General features: G+C 37.5%; 1 protein-coding gene across 7 annotated transcripts in view; it reads right to left on the minus strand.

The window, feature by feature from the left end:
- The window catches only part of LOC110832851 (diuretic hormone receptor), a 160,175-nt gene that overhangs the window by 2,469 nt on the left and 131,910 nt on the right, over window positions 1–25,796 (minus strand). For 4 of the 7 annotated variants that reach the window (XM_087356973.1, XM_087356978.1, XM_087356971.1 and 1 more), the window contains 5 exons: window positions 24,651–24,731; window positions 21,521–21,591; window positions 16,809–16,940; window positions 15,749–15,934; window positions 15,400–15,563 (listed from right to left, as the gene is read on the minus strand). In XM_087356973.1, the coding sequence (XP_087213099.1) occupies window positions 15,400–15,563; window positions 15,749–15,934; window positions 16,809–16,940; window positions 21,521–21,591; window positions 24,651–24,731 (634 nt within the window). Of the gene's footprint in view, window positions 1–169; window positions 5,096–8,454; window positions 9,320–15,399; window positions 15,564–15,748; window positions 15,935–16,808; window positions 16,941–21,520; window positions 21,592–24,650; window positions 24,732–25,796 lie in introns of those variants that run through there. The other 3 variants (XM_087356976.1, XM_087356975.1, XM_087356977.1) reach the window with 3 other exon arrangements.

Here is a 25,796-nt window from a genome sequence, read left to right on the forward strand (position 1 = left end):
ACAGTTTTAAAATGTTTCGTCTGTGATCGGTAAGAAAGAACAGGGTATTTCAAAGAGACAATTTTGACCCAAAATTTGGGTTTTCTGCCTTAAATTTAACTTTTAAATACTAGTGACACGCTCATACACGTCAAGAATACATTTTATAACAAAATGAAACAAAAATAAATTAATTAATTCTGGCCATATCAGTCCCTTTATTTGTCAATGCAGAGACCTTACTGATAAATACAGTTATCGTAGCATTCATAGCAGACAATATATCATGCCTACTTATACGAAATGTTACAGAATATAAAGGCCAGTCAATTGGATTTGAGGGACTCATGACATGCTTCATAAATACAGCACATTGTCATAGTTTGCTGCTGATTGCACGCACGCAGCACTGCGGCAAACAGTCGCTCGATTATCGTCAGTGTTGGGCTGGTAGCCTACGTGTCACATTAGAATGTGCACTGCCATATACCCCGGCTGAACTTCTCCTTGGACTAGAAATGTTTCACATTCTTCTCGTTCTTATGAGGTCTTTAAAATACAAAGGCGATTCATGTTTACCAGGGCACATGAACGAATAAATATGAGATTTAAATTTGTCGATATTGAATTATAGCCTTCATTTTATTTTAATACTACTTAAGGTTTGATAAGTTAAATAATTTACTATCAATTCTGCTAAACGAATTGCCTTTGTTTGTTTCTTTCCAGTAAAGGTAAATGTAAAGAAATATTAAAAAATATATAACAGAATAATAAAATATATCCCAAGTTAATGAAATTAATAACTAAATACGAGATCAGAGAATACGATTCTATAGTTTTTAAACCTCTAATAACAAAATTATTCATAGTATTTCCATGACTAATATGTTACCTAAACCGAAGTCACACTCAGGCTGACATAGCATTTATTTAATTGTACACCCTTCTTTAAAACTTTAAGCAATATCGTGTAAATGTGACATTTGCCGAATAAATATAGCCAATCCAACACCGACAGCTGGCAGAATGACGGACACTAATATAAAGATGGAAGTACAAAAGTATGCAGTACATACAATACGCACTTACCAAAAGAAGAGTACAGAATACAGATAATACCATGGAATAATTTCACATGTTTTACATATAGATTCTGCTACATTAGTGCAACAATGTACGACACTTTCTCTGGGTGAATACAAATATATGCTTTTATATCATCCTGGAAAACTGTAAATAACAATCTGTTGGTAAATATGAATTACATTCTTCAATAACCATTATTATAAGAATATTATACAATCAACCTTATTTTAAACAGTGATCTACATATTAATGGGGTAGACATTAATATTCTACAAAAAATAACCAATTATCTGATATATATATATAATATAATGTACACGCCGTTTCGACAATTTTCTCGACTTTTGTTTTCAGCTAAATGGCTTTCACTGTCATAGATTTCGTATTACTTTCATATTTTAACATAAGGAGAGCTGGTTGGAATAAAACCCATAAAAAATTTATAGGTATAAAGTTGTGATAGCCCGACCACCAGATCACGAAGTTACCTACTAAGATGGCATTCAAAAAGTCCTAGGTTAGATTTCATCTATCCCGACTAATATTAAAATTAATACAAATATTCTAAGATAATACTAACCAATCACTGAATATGGAAACAAAGACAGTGTCCGAAGCGTCGCGTATATAAATATATCTCAGACATTGACGATGGTTAACATCATATTATAAGAATAAACTATTTTTACAAACGTTTGGAAAATCAGAGCGAAGGCATTGAAATACATTCTCAAGCCTTGATGATTTTTTAATTCAAGCACGTTAAAAAGCTTGTAAAATTACAAAAAAACAACATTTCTGTTCTTCAGTTATAATTTACCATGCAGTCTTACTTAATCTAGAAATCTCGTATTTAATGTTTAGCTTAAATAATAAGTTGTATCGTGAAACAGTTGCATACATTCATGGTCTTCCAATTCGAAGGCGGTTGTTATAAGTTGTTCACGTAGTCCTCACGCAAAGAAACTGCCATATTCACCGTCGTGAAAACCTCAAAAATCATATTAAAATTACATAACGCCTCAAAGACTATTGTAATTCGTTTAAAAGTTTGGGAGTGTAACACGTTAGATTCGAGACAAATTTCCATCGAGTAATATGCTTAAGAACAATGAAAAACGTGATCTTTCATTTGAAGATACGACAAATATAATCGACCTAACTATTTTCCACTTTCTCCGGACCCTACAAACTTCGGCTCAGAACTGTATCAAACTTTTTCTATTATATCTTACTAAGACCATTTCGCCTGATCATGGACTTGTGTCTTGTTATGACTTAACAACACACAAATAAATGAACAATGACAGTAACTTGCACGCCGCGGGGCGCCTAGTGACAACTCTGACATGACTGTGCAAGGAACAAGACAAGACAACGATAGAGCTAGCTACCTTCACATCCCTTCCATTATCTAGGGACCAGAACATTGTCTGGTATCACCTAGTGTTCACATCAATCAACATCCAACATTTGTTTGTCTGACAGAACGTATTATCTCGCAGAAGAATTTCTGAAAGAAGTAAGAAATATCTATGTTCGTAAATAATTCAAAAATCCTGACTGAATAAAACTGCCTTTTTCACTAACTCAGGTGGCAGTAATATATAAATGTAAAAACTGCATCTGTAAATACATGATTACGTAGGTAATACGCCTTAGAAACACGTACACAAAACATCATAATCGTTACGGTTCCTGGAAGGCAGAATCACCATTATATACTCACACTTTTCTCGAGTTACTTTAACTGCATTTATTTTATTTGCATTATAGGTTTCAACATAAATACATAAAATCCAAGAAAAATTAGTGTCGGAGTGTTGTCGGCCAGTCAGTCACTCTACTCTTTTTTATGTAACCACTTTGCCATGATCAGGCTATTTGGAAAAAAGGGTGGAAGGAACAACGAAGAAAAGTGTTCTAATTTATATTTGCGTCATAAATTTTTGAAACGACGATAACTGAACCACGACATTCTTCCAGTATGATTTAAAATATTATGTATATTTATAATTTATTTCTAAATTTACGGTTGAATCGAAGATTTGAATAAAATTTCGTGTTGATGTGTTTTTGTCTACAACAAACCGCGGTAACATCTTTTAGCTCTTTATCGAACCAAAGACTGCTTCATACGTAGACTTTAATAGACAGTCACGAAGGTACAAAACACTTCGATAAAACAAGTAAACAAGCATAAGAGCAGATTAGATATGAATTTACTTTCAAGGAATTTTTATGGTAAAACTGGAGTTACTAAGCTGATTGAATTCAATTATCACTTCTATTTACATTTAAGTTGATATATATATATATATATATATACGTATTTGCAACAATGCAGAAGATTAAGAAGGACAGGCGTCTAAGCTTATATTGGTCCCCGGGTTTTTGGACTGTACCGAAAAATTCCTCGGTTTATCAATCACCTGTACACGAATTCTTACAATACGAGAACTAATTATTTCGCCAAGCTCGCCCAATGACAATGTTAACCGAGAGGCCAAAATAAACAGAAAAGCTAGTGTACACACCACTGTGAAGTTTTAGCTCCTGTCACAGTTATTATGCCAACACGAACACAGCCAGTTACAAAATGCAAATTTCCTGCACTGGTATGAAAACATATACAAAATGAACAATGTTTCAACATGGTAAGAAATAAGTACTGTATAACATGCCACATTTTAAACATACTGAATATTAATACAATGACCGATAACAGTTTAGATATATAGTCTACAAGTTTAAACTGTGACATCGTGTAATCTTTACAATTTACAAGATTGCAGTCTGAACACTCGCCACTGTAAAAACCTCAAATATCATGCATAATAACATGACTTATTTGCACTTGCTCGATAACGAACCTTGTAATGAGTTGATGTACATTTACATAATCTGATGTTATCTGAATCGCACCAGACTTAGGTTATACCCTAAAACATGGTTTTGTTATTTTATAATTAAGTACTCTGTCATCGCAAATTATGCAAATGTTGAGCGACGTCTTGCAGAATGGTGAAGCAACCTTCTCGCTAAAGAATGAGACAATATATTACAAATTAAAGTATAATAACGATTATTCGACACTGTTAATGCATAATCTCACATTATTTAAACTTCGTCGAAACAATTAAAAACCAATTAAACTCATGATTACGTGCACAGTTTTATGAACTATCGATAACTTGTGAATAAAATGTGTCAGTGTTGGTGTTTTGGGTTGCAAAGCCGTATGAACTAGCAGGTAGATATCAACGTGTCGGAGGAACATACTGACTCTATCTTCAAGGCCATCCAGACAATCCACACGGCGTTGAATCACAGAATACCAACATTGATATCTTCAACACAGTGAGAACCTCAAATATCATACATGAAAAGATATCTATATAACCGTGTGTTAATTTTATCCCGTCCTAAGCATCATTCACGCTCACGGCACCGGTTATACGACGTCGCCATATGGGAAGTACAAAGCAATTCCACTTGAAACGGGTGAATAAACCAAGTCAATGTGATTTAACTGTCAGTGCATAAGTGCTCTATGACTGGCGTCGTAACCGAATTGCTTGTCCATCAGCAAGTCACTAAGAAAAACGTTCGAAACGTGTCTTGAGCATGTTTGGTCGGCTTCACACAGCGTTCTCCACGGTGAGGTTTGGACCATACGTCGGTGGCGTGATGGGTCCTGCCGCAGGTACGTACACGCCGATGCCAGATGCGTTTGAAGTTCTTATGGACAGCCTGCAGGTTTCAATACACGTTCGCTTCATCACACAATAAAACAAAGTTTCCTGTGCGGGGAAAGGGGGCACCACAAACCTTTCACACGGCGTTCTCAGCCACGATCAGCGTACTCACAGACGTGACCTTGACAGTGGACCCTCCATTTGACAACTTCGCAGAGATGGAGTTCGATCCGTTGTTCAAGTTGCTTCCTCCTACAAGGGTGGTCGTCGTCGTTTCGCTGACTGTGGACTCCCGCTTTCTGTATTGGTTAGCTGGTTGGCTGTATAGGCTACAAGGGGTTGGTTCGGTCGGTGGTAAGAATTACGGGTCAGCAGGTCAACGAAACAAAGATCATCGACGAACCAGGGACATGAAGATCGAGTTCGTACAAGTACAAAAATTGTGTGTAAGAATTTTGTATGATTTGAAGTATCAAGGTTATGTTATCAAGATGAAAAATACATGAATACGTGATGTATAGATGTTACAGGCATTTTTTTTTTTTTTGCAAATAGATAAGGTGTGCATAAATAAGAGCATAACATTAACATTACATTAATAGTTTAAAGAATTAAACAAATAGTTTTCGCGGGATAATAATGACAAATTACATAGTCGGACGCCGGTTGGTGGGACAAATCAAAATATTGCAATCAATGCCGGCGATTATGTACAGGTTTTAAGATGATATTTGGAATAAGAATTATATCAGTGAAGAACAACAACGCAGGAGTTAAAGATACCAATTAAAAGGAGAATTTTTAAATGTGATATTGTGTCGCGATGTAACAACGAAAAATACGAGCATGTCAGGCAGCGACGTGCGTGCAATTACAAGTGAACAGAGCGGACATGAAGATCGTGCATCCAAAGTCGGCCATAGATAAATAAACATGGCAGAGAAAATGGGGTGAAGATTCATGGGGGACAGTGGTTGTTATGTCGTGGCGAGGAATTCACGAAGCGGATTTCAGGCCACGGCAACAAGTGCGCATGTGTGAACGGAACAGTTTGGCCGGAAGTGCAGTGAATCGCAGACCGACATCCGTTTCCCGTGATCATGACGGAGATGACAAGGAAGGAAAGCGATGGAATGAGAAATTATGGGATGTTGAAGGGGCATGGTGGTAAAAGAGACACAAAAAAACTCGTATAAGTTGATGCGATGTTATGAAAATACCAAAAAGAGAGTGAGAGAGACAGACAAGAATGATTTACGAGTGGGCATATGATAATGCTATAACAGTAATGACAAACGATGCAAGAAGCGAGAAGCAGTTGAAGCCTGTGCGCCATCGAGCGATTTATAATAATAACAGATTCCTTGGTTTGAATCCTGCAGGATGGACTTTGCTTTTAAAAGGGACTCACTTTTAACCTAAAAAAGCGTATCATGTCTATTATGCTTGGTGTTTTCTGTATGACCTTTGATAAATAACTAACTATTCTCATCGACCCACATTCAGCAACAATTTTAAAATAACCAGGTAAACGTTAAAGAAATTAATGGAGAAACGTATATGGAGTTTCCATAATATACGTAATACCTATATTTCATACTTGTCGCCGTGAGAACCTGAAATCTCACTCCGACTTCAAGGGAAATAGTCACATGGGTGGTCATGGAGCAGCTGAGAGGATAATAAGAAACAGAGATTACGAGACACAGTGTGTGGAAGAAATAACTACACTGAACTAGCACTGGACAGGGCAGTGGGCATTCACATTTCTTACAAGCTGGTAATTTTCGGTTGGCTGAACAGATACAAACTACTTAACACATTTCCTTCACCCTAATGCTAGTTTCGCGTAGTGCATCTCCAAAACGGAACGTGTTACAAAAACAGGACTGCAGTTGACTGCTTTTAAGTTTTTAATAAGAAACTAGAGTATTCGCATCAGGCCACTTTCTTAATAACATTCATCGTGCACTAACACTGCACTGCACTGCACTGCACTACACTACACTACACTACACTACACTACTAATATAAGTAGTCAAGACACCATGCAGACCACCGTTTCGTCACTCGCGTCATCTGTCAGTTTCATTCAATAAACACACACAAATGTAGATGTAAAGTTGTAGTAATGTTACTCGAGGTTCTTTGTGGTTTTACTCAGTCCCTCCATAAAATACTGTGACAGCAGCACCTTAAAATAGAGCACTATCGCTTCCCTCTATATTTTCTATTTCATTATTAATAAATATAGTCTAAGTTAAAAACATAATCATTAAATAAACCACAAATTAGGTAGGATTTAACTGTGATAGCCCGGATGATGGCGGTAGCTAACATCTCTTAAACGTCGGTAAACTCTACACTACACGGTGCTACAACCCAGAAGACAGCCATCTCCAAACAACAAATTAACCACGCACATTCAGAGTGCGTCTTTTCCGAGATCAATTACAATGTTATCTTCCCGATTGCGCCTAGGTTTACAAAGTGTCTCCTATCGTTGACAGAACCTTGTACATTTCTTTTTCCTTGCCTCTGTGATGCAGGTCCAAACAATCTCACCCCTCTTTACTTATCACCCCTTAACAACGAACTCCGGTAACTAATTACAAATTCCATCTCAACTGATCCATTCAACTGTTCTTCCAGATCATTTAACAGACCGGAGCGGACGACAGACTGATCCGCGTGGCAGCGGCTCTGAAACATTAGTTTAAGTCCAATGGAGGTCATCGTGGAAGCGAGACGACAAAACCACGCTCTGAGGATATAACAACTCTGCTGTAACAAGCCGAGATAACACCCTCATGCTCTTATCTTGGGGAGGGAACAAATCTGTACTTGACATATTTTTCCACCGAGTAAAGAGGTCGACAGTGAAAAGACTGCAAGAGAATGACAGCCCTCTGCAGCCCAATGCTGCTCTTACGTCAGAGTAATAGGCCCGCTGACAAAACCATCTGAATTGCTAATTCACAATAAAATGTCTTGAAAGAGGTCTGGACGGAAACTAAAAAGAAAATTAAAGTCATTCTCTGCATTTCAAAAGAAATGGATGCAATGCTTTAGTTGGAAAATCTGAAGGACCACTTGAATGACCTAGGGTTACATGGGTAGTCAAATATGGGGAATGGATTCATCTGGCTGAAGACAGTACCCAGTGAAGGGATTTTGTGACACCCTACTTATTTAACAGCAATGCGATGACACAAAAGTCTTGGAGATATTCAGCTTCTAGTTTGATGACGATACTAATACAGCACAGGAGATGACAATGTGAAATGCTGTGCAGATACGGATAATAAAATTACATACAAATTATCTATTATATAAACAAACTTTTTATATATTAATGATTAAGATGGAATATTGTGTGGATCGGAGGTGGGTAGAACTGGCTCAAGAACTTGTACAGTAGTAAATGTGGTAAATGTCTTCTTTCAGCTGCCAAAGTGTTAGAAACATGGCGACGGCTCGAACTTTTGAGGTTATGTAGCGGAAACTTAAAGTACTCCGAATCTGAACAAAAATAGATTATTGAATTGTATATTATTAATTTGCATTTATTTCCAGTCTTATCATGTAGAGTAAAACATTTGAAGGAAGACACAAACTCAAGTTCTTCCCAGAACATGATGTTCATATACGTGAATTAAAATATCTTCCTTTGTCACTATGTTAATTGAAATTATGTTCACTGTTTTACACCTGAATTACTTCGCTGCTGCGTACACATGGATAGTTGGGTTGCTGAACAAGACAGCAGAATTTACTGCAAGGAGATCTTTGTCTGTGATTAATGACGGTCTTTCGGTGCAATCATTTTGGGGGAGGGGGAGGAGGAGGGGGAGGAGGCCATGTTTGTCCGAAGAGCCCCTGAAGGCTTCACACTAACATTACAGAGGGCAGTACCACTTACGCCATCATCATGAACATAACGGAATAAACACATTTACGGAATTTAGTATTCTGACAAACATTTCGAAACATATTTAAGAGTTTCTGTATATTTTCGATTTGAAGAAAGTGGTCATAACATTAGCAAATCAACACATCGCCTCTACACAGTATAAGATACGTTTATTCTGCAATATCCACAGAAGTTTCCGCTCCGAATACTAAATTCCACAAGTACACAACACTACTAACGACAATAAGAGCCAAAAAATGATAACAAACAGAACATCGAATTTGGAAAAAAAAACAAAAATAACACCAAACGTCCGATAAATAATCAAGTTCTGCTTTCAGCCCACTCAAAACGTCCTTCTGAATGTTGGGACAACAGGGATTACTAGAACACGTGTTGAAAGACCAAGATTCCCCTTTCCCTGTATTGAGAAGGCAATAGGAGTGAGGTTAAACTAGAACTTGAATATTTATCAACCGACTGGCGACAAAAGAAGCTGAAGATCAGACACCCAGTGGAGCAGAGTTACCTACTAGGGACGAACAACTTAGAATGCTCGGTCTGCAGCAGCGGTCATCAAGGGGCAGCCCTAAGAAGAAAGCCCGGACGGCTGCTACCTTCTCCATAGACATGGTACATTCTGCCGAAACACAGCAAGACGGAGTCTTCAACACTACAAGTGCAGAGACAATGGAACAAGAAATCATGCAGGACACAGGGGTACTCCAGAGAAAAACTTCCCGCAGGTGATCTAGTCGCATATTAAACCGCAAAGTCTCTGAAGATGGCTGCAGAATGGGTTGTTACGCCGTGTAGTCACGCAGAAGATTACAGATGCTTCCATCATCAGGGTGCTGTTGTTGGAAGCAGCAGGGCACATTTGAAGTGTCGTTAAAATGGTGCTAGACTATACGGCGCTGAAACCCATTCTACATCCATCTTCTTACTCGCTGCTGTAAGAACCTGAAATCTCAGAAGTAAGATTTTCTACATATGAGTCTTAATTACTCACTCAGTGGATTACTGTGTTAATATGTTTAGAAAATGTATTCTGTAAATGTTTCACAAACAAGTAAGGGAATTTAAGGCAAGGCCGATCACAGAGAAACATTTTAGTAGGAATATAAAGAAGTAAATATTTGAAAGTACTAAAATTAGCTCCTATACATTTACTTCGTAGGGTCAGCGAAACGGGCAAATTTCCATACGAGGTCTAATAAATGACTAGATTGCTGTTTTGTGCAACAAACCACATTGTCTCGCGCTTGTACGAGTATATTATTCAGCAGTTTTGAGTCAATAGCAATTGGGATTCAGTCCATTTATGGTCACAGTAGCTGTTTTTATTGGCGGCTTTGTTTCTTTGTCACAAACCCGAGGAGAAAGTAAATGTTGCTCACACATTTCAGCAAGAAAAGAAATACTGACTGATGTTAAAACTTCGGCCTTCTAATAAGACCCGAGAACAAAACGACGAAATCTCTCAAGCTAATGTCCAGGTTTTTTAAGATTGTAAAGATTTTAGTCCCTAGAAATGGTCAACTAAGCAAAGTTTAGGGACGTTTGTTTCGAAAGTTATCAAATGTCACAAAAAAGATTATGCAGCATATCTATGCGACTTTTAACACAGCATTTACAGTAAAGCAATTTGCAGCGAAGAAAGAAACAGCGTTGGGTTATCGACAGTAATTCCCTGATGTAGTCCCACGTAAATTTCAAGCTCAGGAAACTAGAAATATCTCTCACTTAACGCTATTTTCAATCACTGCAAAACATTCAGAACAACGTTACGACAATACAGCAAGAATATCAAACAAATGGAAGAAATTGTAAAACGAAAATATGTCAAAGGAGCGAAAGAGATAAGAATATGAGGGAAACGGGGGATAGAAATAGGAAATAAATAATTCCCCGTTGAATTCCGACGGACATTTTTTCGATAGCAAACAAATATATACAACCCTGCTAAATTACTTAATGCTAATTTATCTTTATTCGCCCCTTTGGGCCTTACTTGGCATGTTCTTCGTACTTCCACTATTTTAATGCCTGTTACATTAAACTAATTTCACGTCGTTTCATAAGACAAGTTCGACGATGAATGTTACAGCTCACATTTTATTTCGTAAAGACTTTAGAGAAGCAAGTACTAATGTTGTGCAGTTAGATGGAAAATAAATGACGCCTTGGAATTACAAGCATTAGATAAAATATTCAAAGCAAAGACAGGCAGAAGTTTGATAGGACCTCTCCCCTAAGTAAATGCGCGGAATAAAAATTAATGCAACTTTCATGAAAATAAGGTTTATGATATAAGAAGAAATCTTGGAACTGCTACTGCTTTATGCAGAGTACACTGTAACAAGAACGAATTCATGAATTTAGATGACGTAGCGAATGCTATCTCTGCAAAGCACCGTTTCTCCGTCATTCCTCACAAATTGCTTCCGCTATATCCCACCTCGTTTCAACACGCAGTCATCAACCACAAGGAGATATTGATCTCTAGGGGAAACTGTGAAGCACTTCAAGTACTCTTCATTTGGCGTAAAAATGCTACTATCTCTGATTTCGAGATGAACAAATGTGCCTCAACGAAAACCATGGAGACACTCTTTGTGTCACGTATCGCTAAACCTCATACAGAACAATCGAAAAGTCAAGCGACCAAGTCCTGACACATGGTCTATTTGTCGACAAATAAACTGTACTGAAATCAGAAAACAATGTTTTACTAATCATTGGGAATGTCCACTACCTTCAACGCTGCAAACGTCTACTCTTTTCCTGATGTCTGATTTAAGCAAGTGAAGAGATCCTATATCAGAGAAACGGTTCGCTAGACGACATATTGTCGATTTCTTTGACACAGGGGTATCGTTAAGTGTGTCCCAAAAGTCATTCTGGTAAATTAAGTAAAAACGAGATGCCAGAAAGTTTTCGACAATGAACACTCGTTGCCCGTGTGTAGAAAACATCCTTGCAGTTCGACTGTTTAAAGTTAGCTGACGGGCTGGTGAGCTAAGGTTACAACATGACGTGATCTGCTTTAGATCTTGTATAGTCACAGTGATAATGCGTGCTTATTAACCTGTATTGAATTGCAACCATTACCAAATACTTTAATAAGGATTACGTGACATCCCTCAGTTGCTCTGAACAAAGACCGAAGAAGGAAATTAGGTTCGTTAAGTGTGAATATTCAAAAATCATGGAATAACTATCTCAGATACACAACTCTATTTATGCAAAGAGTGATCAAATGTTACCAATAGAATGAATGGCGTTATACAACTCATAAAATTGAGAAGTCACGAAAGTGAATGTCAGATTGTGTTTTATAGAATATCCTAGATGTCATAACTAATCTCCTGAAGCAGAAGCCCGTTTGAATAATACGTAATAATCCGTAGTCACTCAGCTAGTTATAAAATTTCGGGAATTTATACAGCCCACAAGTTCATTATATATTCAAAACTGTCCAACACTGAACCATATCACAAACCAGTTGACACCAGACGATTTCTTTAAGATCCCAATTTAGTGTTGATTTCCCATCTATATCTAGGTCTTCAAGTAGTCTCGCACATTGAAATAAAAACAGCTCTATAGAAAACGTATTTGTTTTGAATCAAATGTAAGAATAAGCACAGGTTCTAAAATTAGAAAAAATTATTTTGAATGCAACTAGAATATGTATTCGTTTAGATATTAAATACACAAACCCAACAAATTATGTTTATCAATCTTTCTGGTGGAATCGAACAGACTATCTGGTCAGCCAGATGTCGTTATCTAAGGAATATGTTACCAGTTTATGGACTAATTGTAGAGTTTAATGGTAAAATGCACGACGTAGTTTACGTAAGAAATTCAAATCTGACACAAGTGCACGAGGCGGGAAAGCAATTTAGTAGTATACGGTTTTCCAATCTTTTCCGTGCACAGACTACCGAGCACATGAATGGCAAACGGTCTGTAACGCCACTGGTCCAGAAGCTTCGTGTACTGACACGATCTGGCGTTTTAGATGTCACCCGGCAGGTTACGGCGATACGGAGCACTGTCATAACTGAAGACGACGGTCTTCTGGGATGTTGCCGCGCGAGGCTTATCATCGTCCTGATGACGGAGGAAGCAAGCACCTCTGAAACGTTGGTGAACTATACCAGACTTCCCGCCGTGAGAACCTCAAATCTCACATTGTCATAACTGTTTACTGAAATATTCAGGTTCTAACCTGACGCCATCAAAACAGTGTTTAGAGTATTTATTTATTTAATAATTTATTCTTTCTATCTTGTGCCTACCTACCAACCCTTCCGTCTAAATATCTACCTAATTTTCTTCCTTCATTATTTTCTTATATTGTTACTTAATGATTTTTCTCTGTCGTTGTCTCTCATTCTTTTCATCCTTCTACACTTTATTTCTTGCTTTATCTCATTCTATCTTCCTTCCTGTGCCTAACTCCTTTCTTATTTATCTCTATCATTTTTCGTCACGCGTTGTTTCTTTTTCTAAGTAAATAACTCTACGGAGCAGTCACTGAGAAATTCTCTTACCGCGTGGTACAAAATTAATTACGTACGATGATAAAGTTAAAATGTTATCAGGGAGCAGAGGCAGACACACACACACGTGGACATAATGGTTCAAATGACCTATATTTCGTTGGAAAGAACATTAAATTAAATTATTGAAAATTCTATGCTCGAGGCACGGAAATATGTGACGAAAAAGTAAAAAAGGTGTATCATACAATAAACAGTAAACAAAAGTCTCATAGCGCTTTGGGATAACCTCTCGTTACCTTTAATAAAGGAGACCGAAGGACACAAAACGATGAAGTCGCCTTCAGGGCATTTTCTGTGTGTCTGGATACAACAGTACTGACTGTCAGAGTTTCGTGAAGCTAATCATAAGCCTGAAATGAACGTGCCTTTGATCTTTAGGCACACCGATACTACATAGGTTTAAAACATACCCATGTATCTCAGTACACGTGATTACTTCACAGCAAGCCATAGGGACAATTTTTGGCACGTTAGCAGCAAATCCTGTATCCCTTCCCTGAGTATATATAACATGATTCAGTCTCTACGTAATTTAACGATACAGTTTCTGTTTTCAGAGGTTATAACAGAGTCGAATGATCATGTGTGGTGTGGTGGAAGCGACTTCGAAGTACCAGTATATTCAAATGTGAAGTCGTAGCGTCCAATAACAGATACTTATCAAAGCCTTTGGAGAAATATCAGATTGAATATTCGCCTATAGATCGCAAAGGATTTACGAATACATAAATAAAGATATTTTTACGATATATAAAATTCTTCTAGAAGTATAATATTAATTCAACTAAATAACTTCCCAATAAAAATATTAACTGTGTTCTTCTGTGTCTTATGTAACGACGCTGTATCATCTATATAGAACGAATACAAGAGGGTGACCTGATGGGGGCAGGCAGGAGGCACAGGTTAAATGAACACCACACACAAACATGTTCGAAATAAAAGCTTAAGAATTGGACGAGACCTACGTTTCATGTCATGAGCCAATTTCTTTGTACGATGAGCTGTTTTTGTGAATACGAAAAAATAAATTATATCTGAGCTTACAAAGGGTTATATTTGATCGATACAAACGGAAACTAAATTTATCCAACTTTTTTTTGCATACCCTCATTACTAAATTCCACTGATATACGTTCGGTGGTTTTGGAGATGGAACATGTGGACAGACGGACAGACATACATTCAATTCCAAAGCACATTAGACTAAAATGTGCAGAATGGGTTTCAGAAAAGACTAATACAACATTATCTTCCGTTTTATTCACTAAAATGAACAGACGGATGTAACCGCAACGTAGACTATTCGAGCTCGAATTTCGAAATAATTATCAGCTGCCGAAATTCATTATTCCGTGAGTTTCTTTGGCATCTCACTAATATCATGTAATTTATTTAAAAATTCTTATATATTAATTACTGGCACATAAATAAAAAATTTGAAATATTCAATATACACCTTGAAAAAGACGTAACTGAACGCCTCGTAATATTTCTATGATGTGATACACTGACAGAACAGTCCGACAACAGCAGACAGATGCAAGCTAAGCATGCAGTACAACACAGACATTCAACAAATGCAATTCAAATGCCACCAGATCAAGCACTACATAAGAATTATCAGTCGGTAGAAAAGCTGTCACGAAATGTTTTATCTAATCATGATTAATGGGTAGTTTAAGCAGAATTTCTTTCCATAATTTTCCAAAAACACAGTTATAAAGGATCTCAATTCTTAATATTTTAAAGATATTTATCTCTGAATTAAAGACAGTAGGAAGATGGAGTAATTATCTGAAACTTCGTGAGTTTTCAGTAACACAGTTCCTAATGCAGTCAGAAAAAATGCGTGTAAAACGAGTTATCACCTTCGTTTCCCATTTCGAAGCTACGACGGCTTCTTTTACGTCCTTTAAAATTTATTTATTATTCTATTATTCCACGCTATATAATCTTATCTTCTAGCAGCGTCGTTAAAAACAGTACGGTTAGTAAACTTTGCTCTCGCAAAGCACGAAGAATGAAAATGCAAGTCTCAACAAATCACTGCAAAAACCTCAAGCAACAGACAACGGGAAAAAGGTTCTTCTGATTTTTAACTTGTAAAGCAACAAACGTATAGGCAGTGCAGCCAACTCACCGAATGCTTTCCGTTCTGGAGCGAGGGGACCAGTCTTTGCTGCTATACGTGTAACGTCGGTTCCCACCCAAACTCCGGGCCGTCTTCCAGCGTTCCAGGTGATGGCGCACAGTATTCTGGACTTCCGTGTTCAGGAAACAATAAAAGAGTGCTATGGTAAAACCCTGTTGAACAAACAATACACACAAAATTACTCTCCAAAATACTGCGTTCTCTTCGGGAGATTTATGCAGTGCTGCATTAAAATAGTCCATGCCCCGTTTCGAGTCCGTTAAATTGACAAAGAATTATTCAGTTGGTCGCTGAGTCTCCGGTGGACTTGAACGAAAGTTTCAAACAATGGAATTACCTGTGTTGAGAGAAGTACCGCTGTGACGTAGTCGTAGATTTCAGCAGGAACACCCTCTGCGGGTCCAGTGATGACGAGAATGTAGGTGATACCAAGGAGAGGGATCAAGACCAGCAGAGCCTTCGTGGCTTTGCGGTACTGCTGGGTCTCGGCGTTGTTGGTCGCCCGCAACTTAGTAATCAAAACCTGCAAAGGCAGTCAGCGGCTCAGAGCTGGCACAAATGGAACCACGAACAGGGATTTCCTAACAAGAACATCTAAATCAGCCTCTAATATTTCCCTCCTACGTACGTCCAGATCTCTCGAGTTCTCTCTTTCTACCAGGATTGCCGACTAAAATTTTGTACGCATTTTGCATCTCTCCCATCCCTATCATTTGCTTATCCCTCTCACCTTTCTTGCTTTGATTGCTCTAACAATATCTAATTTGAAATACAGAACATAAGCTTAAGAGCATCATTAAACTGCGTAATCTTCTCCATCCTATTACGTCCTCCAACTTTAACGATTTTAAAAATTAAATTTTAAATTTGAGCCTGATTAAACGTCTCGCACCTCCCATTTTGTTTCGCGACTCATCCGTAATTCTCCAACACAACTCCTGCTATTCATACGAAGCGAGTGGGAGGCTGGAGAGTCTCTCAAGTCCACTAGAGTTGCAGGCGTCTGTTAACTTCGCTGCCTGCGGCATCCCTCTCAGCCTCAGAAACGAGGAAATGAGAACGAGAGGCCTTTCTGGTTTGTCATGCGTTCAAATAAAACAACAGTATTAATATACAGCAAGACTAACTTACGAAACAAATAATTCTGGTTAAAACCCCATCTATTATCGTGCTTAGTTTTCGAGCTCAGCGGAAATCGAACTCAGGAAAAAAATACAAGTTTGGTGAAAATCGATATATCTTTTCTCGAGATATAAACGAACAAACATATGAAGTCACAATTTCTACTTTATATGTTATGATTTTTAGACAAGCTTCAGCTTTAAAAGGTTAAATACCAATAAAAAGAATACTGAAAAATGACGGTGTTAGCGTGATAGTATGTTCTGTTTACTGACCCACATAATCAGGATGAGGAAGACAGAGTTGACTGCCAGGACTCCCATGGCCGGCCCTTGGTAAATCCAGTCATACGCATGGGGACTCCACCACGGGCAGTTACGCAGAATTCCAGGGTCTATGGTTGGTACCTGTGGACAGTGGGAATAGTGTGTGTCCGACAGGCAATACATAAACCGTATACTCCTACCTGTTACACACTGAGGATATTAGAGTGAACTGCCTGTTAGAAATCTTATTAACTCTCCGGAGCAGTCATTCATGACAGGATAACAGTCGATCACCTGATCAAGAAATCCTCCTTAGCACTCTGTTATCAGATACTATCAACATTTTCGATTTAGGATGACAGACCAAAATTATTAAAGCCATATAAAAGTAAGAAACAATTATAAGATAGTTGTTTCCTGGGTATCTATCATCAGCGCCCTGAAGATGGAGGCAGCAATAACATCTGAAACGAAGGTAAACTTCCACCAGACTACAAGGTGCTACAACCCAGAAGACAGAAATCTTCAGACTCACCGCTGTGAAATCTCAAATATTACTTAGGCACGATTACAGTTTTGTATAATTTACTTTTTGGTTTCTGGACTGGAAATGTAAAAAATAAAAGATTCTGAACTGAACCGTAGTAAGAATTCTCATAATTCAATCTGCTAGTAAGTGCAGAACTTACAGGGCCACACAGAACTAATTACTGTGCATTAATTTGAATTACTCTGCGATTATAGTTCAATTTGAAGCTTTAAACCTCCAATACATTTAGTATCAAGGATGAGTGACCGTCCTCTTTTCTCTTTGTTCTTTGACATGAAACTAATGAGTGGACGTGATTAGGCTTAACAGGCAGTGAGTGGTAATACATCGTAAAAGCACAGGGCAACCACAAAACAGCGTTAACTGAGCGACGGCTCAGTAGCTACATTTCATTAACTATTCTTAAGCACTTACATCATATTTCACGATACATTTAAAGTGAGGGCGTCATTGGGCAGTCGTCTCTGTCCGTCAGTTCACGTGTTTCATCTCTAGACTACTTAACAAATTTCGGATAAATTTCATAAGCGTCTGTGAAATTTAATTTCGATCTGTATCTACCTGATATAACGCAAACTTCACACGAAACTCAGATCTAACTTAAATTAATCAAAAACCGCTTTTCGTACAAAATAGACGTAAATGATGTAAAGAACGTAGCTCTAAGTAAGATGTAAAACTTTATATTTGAAATTGTTTACAATATGTGCGCCGATACTTTAAGAAATTAAACATTATAATACACAATACAGTTCTAAGCAGCTCCACCATGTGCAGAAATATCTGTGAAACTTCTTCCTTCGGGGATAAGTCGCGTCGAATCCTGCGTTTCGGCAACAACTACAGTTGCCATCTTCAGGGTGAGTGTGTACTGTGGGTTTTGGAAGTCTTATGCAGACCAGACAATAGATACCGAATTTGATGTATGGGATATGATTGGCTGAACAGAGAAACTGGTTGGTGATGAAAGAAGTGGGAAGCACAAATATTTGTTCTTCTACGTTAAGAAGTGCTACCCACAAGAGCTCTGTAAATTGTGGACAAAAAAGAAAGCGGTTTGTTACCTACGGTAAATAAACACGAGGGCTACATAATAAACTGAATTTACGCGGAATAAAAATGAATAAATCATTTCCTGCAGGGATTATTTTACGTACTGACTGCGTCAGTTGAAGAAGTTTTGAATTGACTGAAAGCAGTGAAGTAGCCTAAGAATGCATGCGGAAGGTACAGTGACATACTTCTTCCGGAGAATCTAATTAAACCTCGATCGGAATAACTACTTTCGCTGCAGAGATTTGAACCCGGGACCTCCGGTGTAAGCATCACACTGCTTATTCTGGCTAATGTGTAGAGATGAGCAGCGGGGAATTTGCTGCGAAACCGACTTACAATAGACAGATATGTCTCTGTTGAACATTATACATTGTTTCATATGTCTATAGAAATATAAATTTCTATATCAACGTCGCTTAATTCGATGCTTTCATATGAATTCCGAAGTACACAATTTCTGTTCAATCGCCATAAGCACAAAAGAAATAATCTGTTTTACACTGCAGTGTTAAACCATCAGATACGTATAGGCCGTATTTAGTGGTTTAGAATCAAATGGCTTAATTCATAAAACGTTATGAAACTTTCGAAATTCACAGAGGACTTCTTTTTTAGTTACATTAAACAAGTGGCCTATTCATAACTGCTTTTCAACAGTAAACATCTGATTTGTGGTTATTGAGGTCGGGTGTATTTACCGAATGCATTTATGCAAATGGGTCAGTATAAATGAATAAAGTAAACTGTGCCTCTAGCCGAAACTGCGACATCTTCTGCATATGATATATACAACGGAAAATCTCTGTAAATGAAAATCACACTTTTATTTCGCTGATGTGGTACGTTTGTTACAATTGGGAGACTAAAACAGGAATATGAGATTTACGTGCAGTCCCTTATCTCGTTCAAAATTCCCACTTCATGTATAGACAACCTTCGCAAATTAAGATTTGACATCACAATGTCATTCAATCAGGAACGATTATTTCCTTAAACAGAATTAACCAACTGATGTTTGTTAACAAGACGCGTTTTGGTTTGTTTGAAGAAAAATATTATTTGTAAAATATTCGGCTTCAAAGTGTTAATAACTCGAAGACTTTAACTTTTTATTTATTCGTGTTTCTGTTGTCAATAATATGCATGGGAAATAAACAGAATTGAATGAAAACTTTAATGTTCATATTAATAACACATCAACTTCACCATGGACCGGATTCTTAAACGGGTCACTGCTGGCCCCTGGATTGTGTACTCCCCATTCAAGTTCAGTACCGTTTGCCACATATTCCCAGATGCACAATTATGGCGGGTTTTCTTAAAAATTATCTTAACCCAAAAGAATTACTTCGGCACAAAAGTCAGTATACATGTTAGATATAAATATCAAGAATCGATTTAAAGAACGTTATGTCCTTTCGTCTGTCAATTGTGCTTAAAAACTTCCATTTGTTACGATCTGTGTACTGAAAGCTTTTACCATCTTTTGATACATTTCAAAGGTTCGTTAGATATATCCTTTTTTGAAAGTGAAGATAAAAGTAATTGTCCTTCATGGCAAGCAATTCTACGGACTGGATGTCTGAATACTTCTGACACACAAAGTTCCACCTTTTGTGTTTTTTCTTTTATTTTTATTATTTTCCACTCCAGACCAGGCTTCAGGGGTACGGTAATGATAACCAAATTTCAATGCATGAGTGACTTATATAAAAATATTTATTGCTAAATATTCCTTGAAACTATTCGTACTGAATTATTAAACCTCACTAAATACAGAAATTACGTACCAAGATATATTGTTTTTACTGACATACGTAGATGTACAATGAATTTACATTGTAACAGCGCGCTAATTTTAAACATAAATACCTTGACATATAGGCCAATCTTAAATTAATTAAATGAATATACAAAGAATAACCCACAGGCGCTTCAAAATTTAAGTCCCTAACTCAAGGTCAACTAAGAGTTACGTAACGAATTAATCTGAATTGGCGAATTAAACGAATCAAAATGTTCTCAAATGAAACCAACATCAGTGACAAATTCTCAGGTTTCTGATACGTTCAAAGGGCAAGAACAGAGATTAATATTTCATGTTCTCGTCCCTACGAATACCTAATCTCTTGCTCTCGACGATGAAATGAATGTGTATCGATTATTTACGAGAACAAAGATTTACTCACCGCCTTTGTACGGGTCTACTGCTTTTCTCTCAATAAAACATGGCACAAGGTTATCTGTTGTTATACTTATACGACAGCACATAATAGACTGTTTATTACATAAGACGCACAATCAATTGTTTACAAATGGACTGAGAACTTTCCAGGCTCTCAACCACAAACCAAATTAAGAGGTGTTTTAAGCGAGAAGTGTCATGCTTATCAAGTAAGTAGGTTTAAATTAGTAGTAGAGTATAAATAATTACGGGATAATGTACTCCGGGATTCATGATTAAAGTTGAAATGGGTGAACCTAAGTTTCCATCCAAAGCCATAATATTTGCAGAATAATAAAGAAAAAAGAGTAAATGTCTGCTATATTCAGCGTCTAGAAAGAAATACAAGATTTATATATCTTATCTCACGTCATTGTGTAATGTAATAAAGGATGTTTTATTTAAAACGCAACCCTAAATACGACACTTGAAAACCGATTTCAACATTGAACTCTTGCAGCTGTATCTCGTTATGCAGCTGATGACCACTTGAAATCGGTACGGCCCTAACTTCAGCTGCTTTGTCGCTCGGTGAGCGCTTATCACAGACAGGCACTTCCTGTGTCCCGAAATTTTGTTACATTTGGTGTATTAGTACATAATTTGGTACTCCCTTATCAACACTCGCGTTGCTAATCGCTTCAGGATCACCGGCAAATAATTTCGGTACTTAGCCATATTCGTACCCGCACAGATTTTGTGAAACTGAGGCAAGTAGCGGCCTAGCAACCAATACGACCTTGCCTCGAGAGTCACGGGGGAGGTTAGAGGAGTCTGTTACACGGAGTGGACCATTTTTGAACCGCAGTAAATGACTTGTTTGTTTGCGTTTTTAAATAGCAAATTCTGCGTAATAAAACCAAAAAATCGATTAAAAACACTGATACTCACTTGTGGTTCAGTTGGCGCGGGCGCAAAGCTCTTGACAATCGCCCACAAGATGACGATAAACACAGGAGCTCCTAAAACAATGAATAAACATAATAGCCTACAGATTTATTCCAAGCACAAAGAACAAACACATACTGTTCTATAAACACAAATAGACTACAACCTAAGAAAATACATCCACATTTCCTGCTAATCTGTATGCATGACACAAATTTACCATTACGTCGAATCCTAAATAAAGAAATACATAAGTTAAATGAATTTAGTCAGTTGTAGTTTCTGATTTCGTGTTTATACGCGCCGCTTTCAATTGAAAACAGTGGTCTCGAAGTTGCACGTAACTAAATATTTACACAGTACGTAAACGTGTTACTGAACAAGCCTAAAATATTTCTAGAAACAAATTAGTTTTTTTGGTTACAGACATATTTAGTTTTTACATCGATTATGGTAAAATAAATATTCCCCAGCATTACGGAGTAAGGCATGTATTTCTATAATACTATTTTATTCTTACATCCACACCGACAATAAATGTACAATTTATTACGTTTGATAAGCTAGGGTTATACATGTATGTAAAGACGTCGATGTCAATGATAATTACACAACAGAAGCAATAAATATATTCAAGTAATTCTGATCAGATAACTTTGAGTAGTCGACCAATTTATTCAGAAGTTAGCAAAACGGAGAAAAAACAAGATTTATCCCACGCGCAATATGAACATTAAACCACAATTTGCAGCAACTCATTTGTTCCGTCGAGACGATTCTGATTGTCCACCTTCACTCTAGCACAGGACTTCGTTTTGAACCTAAAGGGCATTTGGGCTTAGGAAAATATTTCAGACCCTTGTGCTGTTTCTACGAACAGGGTCCTCTAAATCAGTCCTATTCAATCTGGGGTACGCGAAGACATCTTAGGGGGTACGTGACATTTAAAAAAATATATTATTTTAAGATAAACACTGAATAATCAGTAATGTAATTTATTTAATTTATTTTAGATGTAGATTATATACTATGTATAACTTGAATTATACACCAACAACTTTGGGGGTACAAAGTTGAAGAGAAATTATATCTGGGGGTACGCGAACAAAAAAGGTTGAATACCACTGCTCTAAATAAACCCAAACTTACGCGTGCAGGGGGAGGGGGGACAAGGGCTGTAGTGTCTACACTGTAGTTATACATGTTTGCTTATGGGTGTGTCAACATGAATTATTGTCGATACGATTCAACCATTGTGTAGTAGTATGACATATTTGAAATATTAGTGGAATACACCAGTGGTTTCCAACACCGGATCAATGTAACATCAATGGGTTTTCCAAGGATAGGTATCATGTCTCGTATTGTACAGTAGAAATGCATACCGTGAATGTAATAATTACTAGCGCGAGCACAAATTAACGAGCTTGTGTGATATATCCTATTAAAATCGAAATTATGTCACGATCGCCCATGTGAGACACTGAACATTTAACACGACGGAAAATGAAAAATAATTAAGGTGTCCGTAATTTATCGTGGCTTAACAACAGACTTTGTAACAAAAGTACTTAATTATATGAACATACGCCTTTAATCGCTACAAGGAAGCAAAGATTAAGGTTGGCATTTATAAAATTTTAATCTTTTTTCCAACTGCAATAAAATGAACGTGTATAACGTTAGACCTAACCTAACCTGCACACCGTCATAAATAAGACTCGAGCCTCCAGCAATCCGCGAATTATTGTTTGAGAGACAGCAGAATAAACAATAAATGAGGACGTAACGGACGAAGTAGTTCGCTCGAAACTGGATAAACAAAAGTTCTGTTAACTTTGTCTGAAGTTCACAGAAGTTGACTACTACGTGAAACATCAGTTCTTCACAGACAATATAACTGCTAGGCTAAGAGGAACTTTGGGAATATTCTAATACATATAGACATGCATACTGGCTCTTATCCTGAGACAGTTCAATCTAGTCCACATCCTTACACATGTGACTCTCGTTATACGCGTTTTGTATATCCGCAGCCAAATCTTCTCCAGGCTTGCCAGGGAAATTGTTGCAGATTACAACCTTTGAATCAATGAGTTCTTACTCCAGTTAAACATGAAAATGGCGACTGTCATACGTTTTCCATTTAAGTTATAAACGGCTGTACCTAGAAACGCATCCCCCGTGTATTACGCGAGACACCTGTACCTAACAAGAAATGGTACATTAAACTGTAAAATATTTCCAAACTCTGTTGAGAAGAAAGCAGTCAGAGTGTGAAATCGCTATAAACTTATTTGCAATTTATTGGCATCACAAAATAACATCATGTCAACAATTTTCAGTTTCACGGAATTCCAAGGAATGATGTTACGAACTCATGTTCCCGGAAAATTCTCGTGAAATATCTAAAACGTGAGAAGACATGCTTTTAGTGTTTGCTTCTCAGGACGTCGTTGTGACTGACGCGTCGACCGGGTAGCGGAATACCTATTTCATTACTGTCAAGTCTATATACACGAAAGCGTTAACTTACGATAAGGTCAGGGCGAAAGAAAGGCAGAGGGACGCTTCGCCCTTTCACGGAAGTGGAAGGGTGTGTGACGTCACAGCGCGGGGGCAGTTCCTTCAACAACTTAGGAGGAAGATAAAGTGCTCAGCTTTTCCACCACGCTCTGATATTCTGCGAAAGTTTCGCACACGTTCATAACGGCTTATATTCCGTGCAGCTGCAGGTCACGTTAATAAGAAACATCACTTCCTGAAAAAATATCTATAAATACGTTTTATACGTGTGTAGAGACAGCAAAGCACGGTGGACAATATTCAGACATGAGAGATTTTTAAGTGAAAAGAAACAGGGCAGAACTTAATAGCTTCTAATTGACGACTCGGCTCCATGGAGTTAGTTATGCAGTAAAACTTCTCCATAAAGGAAAAATACGCAATTTCAGACAGGTTTACTTTTGTTACGTAAACTTCAAGATGGAAAATATCTTCTGGGATTTTTTTCCGTGTAGTCTTGTAGAAATTTACCGACGTTTCAAAGATGCTAAGTGACTCCATCATCAGGGCGAGAGAACCGGAAATTTTCCGAGAAACGTTGGCATTATTATTAAAAATGTTCACTTACCCCAGCCAATGATAACGTAAACTCGCAGTTTTATATTTTCTCCTGTGAACGTCTCCACCACCAGCATGTAGAGATACAGGCCTGGAATTTAAAGACACGCAAGAAATGAATTCAACAGGGGGCATATTTACAAGATTTATTAATCGACAGAATCTATCAATAAAACTATAAGGTTTAGGGAATGCTACGAATGCAGTTTCCTATATTAAATATTCAGGTTCTTAATTTACTGCCCAATAAGTGTTAGTTAAGTGAATTCCATAAAAAAAAGGAGATTTGAGGTTCTAACTTTTATTTATTTACGGGCGGTATCTATCACTAAAACCTCGAAACATACTTAGAGGTTCCAGTGAAATGTCCTCAATGGATGACCACGGAGCATTCACTGGGCTGACCGGACCGGTCTACATGTGAATGTCCTCAACACAGATCAATTTCAATGCGATAAAGCCTACGAACTCGGTCTGACAAGGAAAGCAATTCAAATGGTCGAAATGGAAGGTTGACGGATGAGTAGGAAATGATGAACGGTTCTGTTCGACAATACGTCTGGACGGATCGAAAGTAATTATAAGTAGTAGTAGTCACAAAAGCCGAAATTGGTCTAACTCAAAACAAATCAAACAGCAACGATAATAGTCGATAATCGATGTGTACGTATTTATCATTCGACCAAAACTAAGTACTCTGAGGTCTGTATTGCTCAATAAATAACAAACAACATGAATGTGAGATTAAGTTTTTGTGGCCATGAAAATTTAAACCACGAGTCTTGCAGGTAGTTGCCAACATTTCGGAGGAATATATCGCCTCCATCTTCAGAGTTGAAGAAGGGAGGCTACAGTTTTCTTCAATATGTTGGTAACCACCTGCAAAACTGCACAGAGTGGTAACTGAGAAGACCGCACCCCGCAGAATTATGAAGCTTAAAACCACACGCGCGGTTCAAGGAAACCAACGCTACAGGCTTAATTAACCTGCTTACTAACAACAAACAAAGACATACACAAATACACAATCTATTTGATATCCATTTTAATATCATCCTACAATCTACTACCAAGTCTCCGAACTGTTTCATTCCCTGCAGTTCATGTTCATTTAAAATGCAGTATAGTAGACATCCAGAACGATATTTTCGAAGAA

Source organism: Zootermopsis nevadensis, unplaced genomic scaffold (genome assembly GCF_977971745.1).
Source record: "Zootermopsis nevadensis isolate Lab colony 2312 unplaced genomic scaffold, Znev_1.0 Znev_ptg000028l, whole genome shotgun sequence".
In the NCBI taxonomy this organism is placed as follows: Eukaryota; Metazoa; Arthropoda; class Insecta; order Blattodea; family Termopsidae; genus Zootermopsis; species Zootermopsis nevadensis.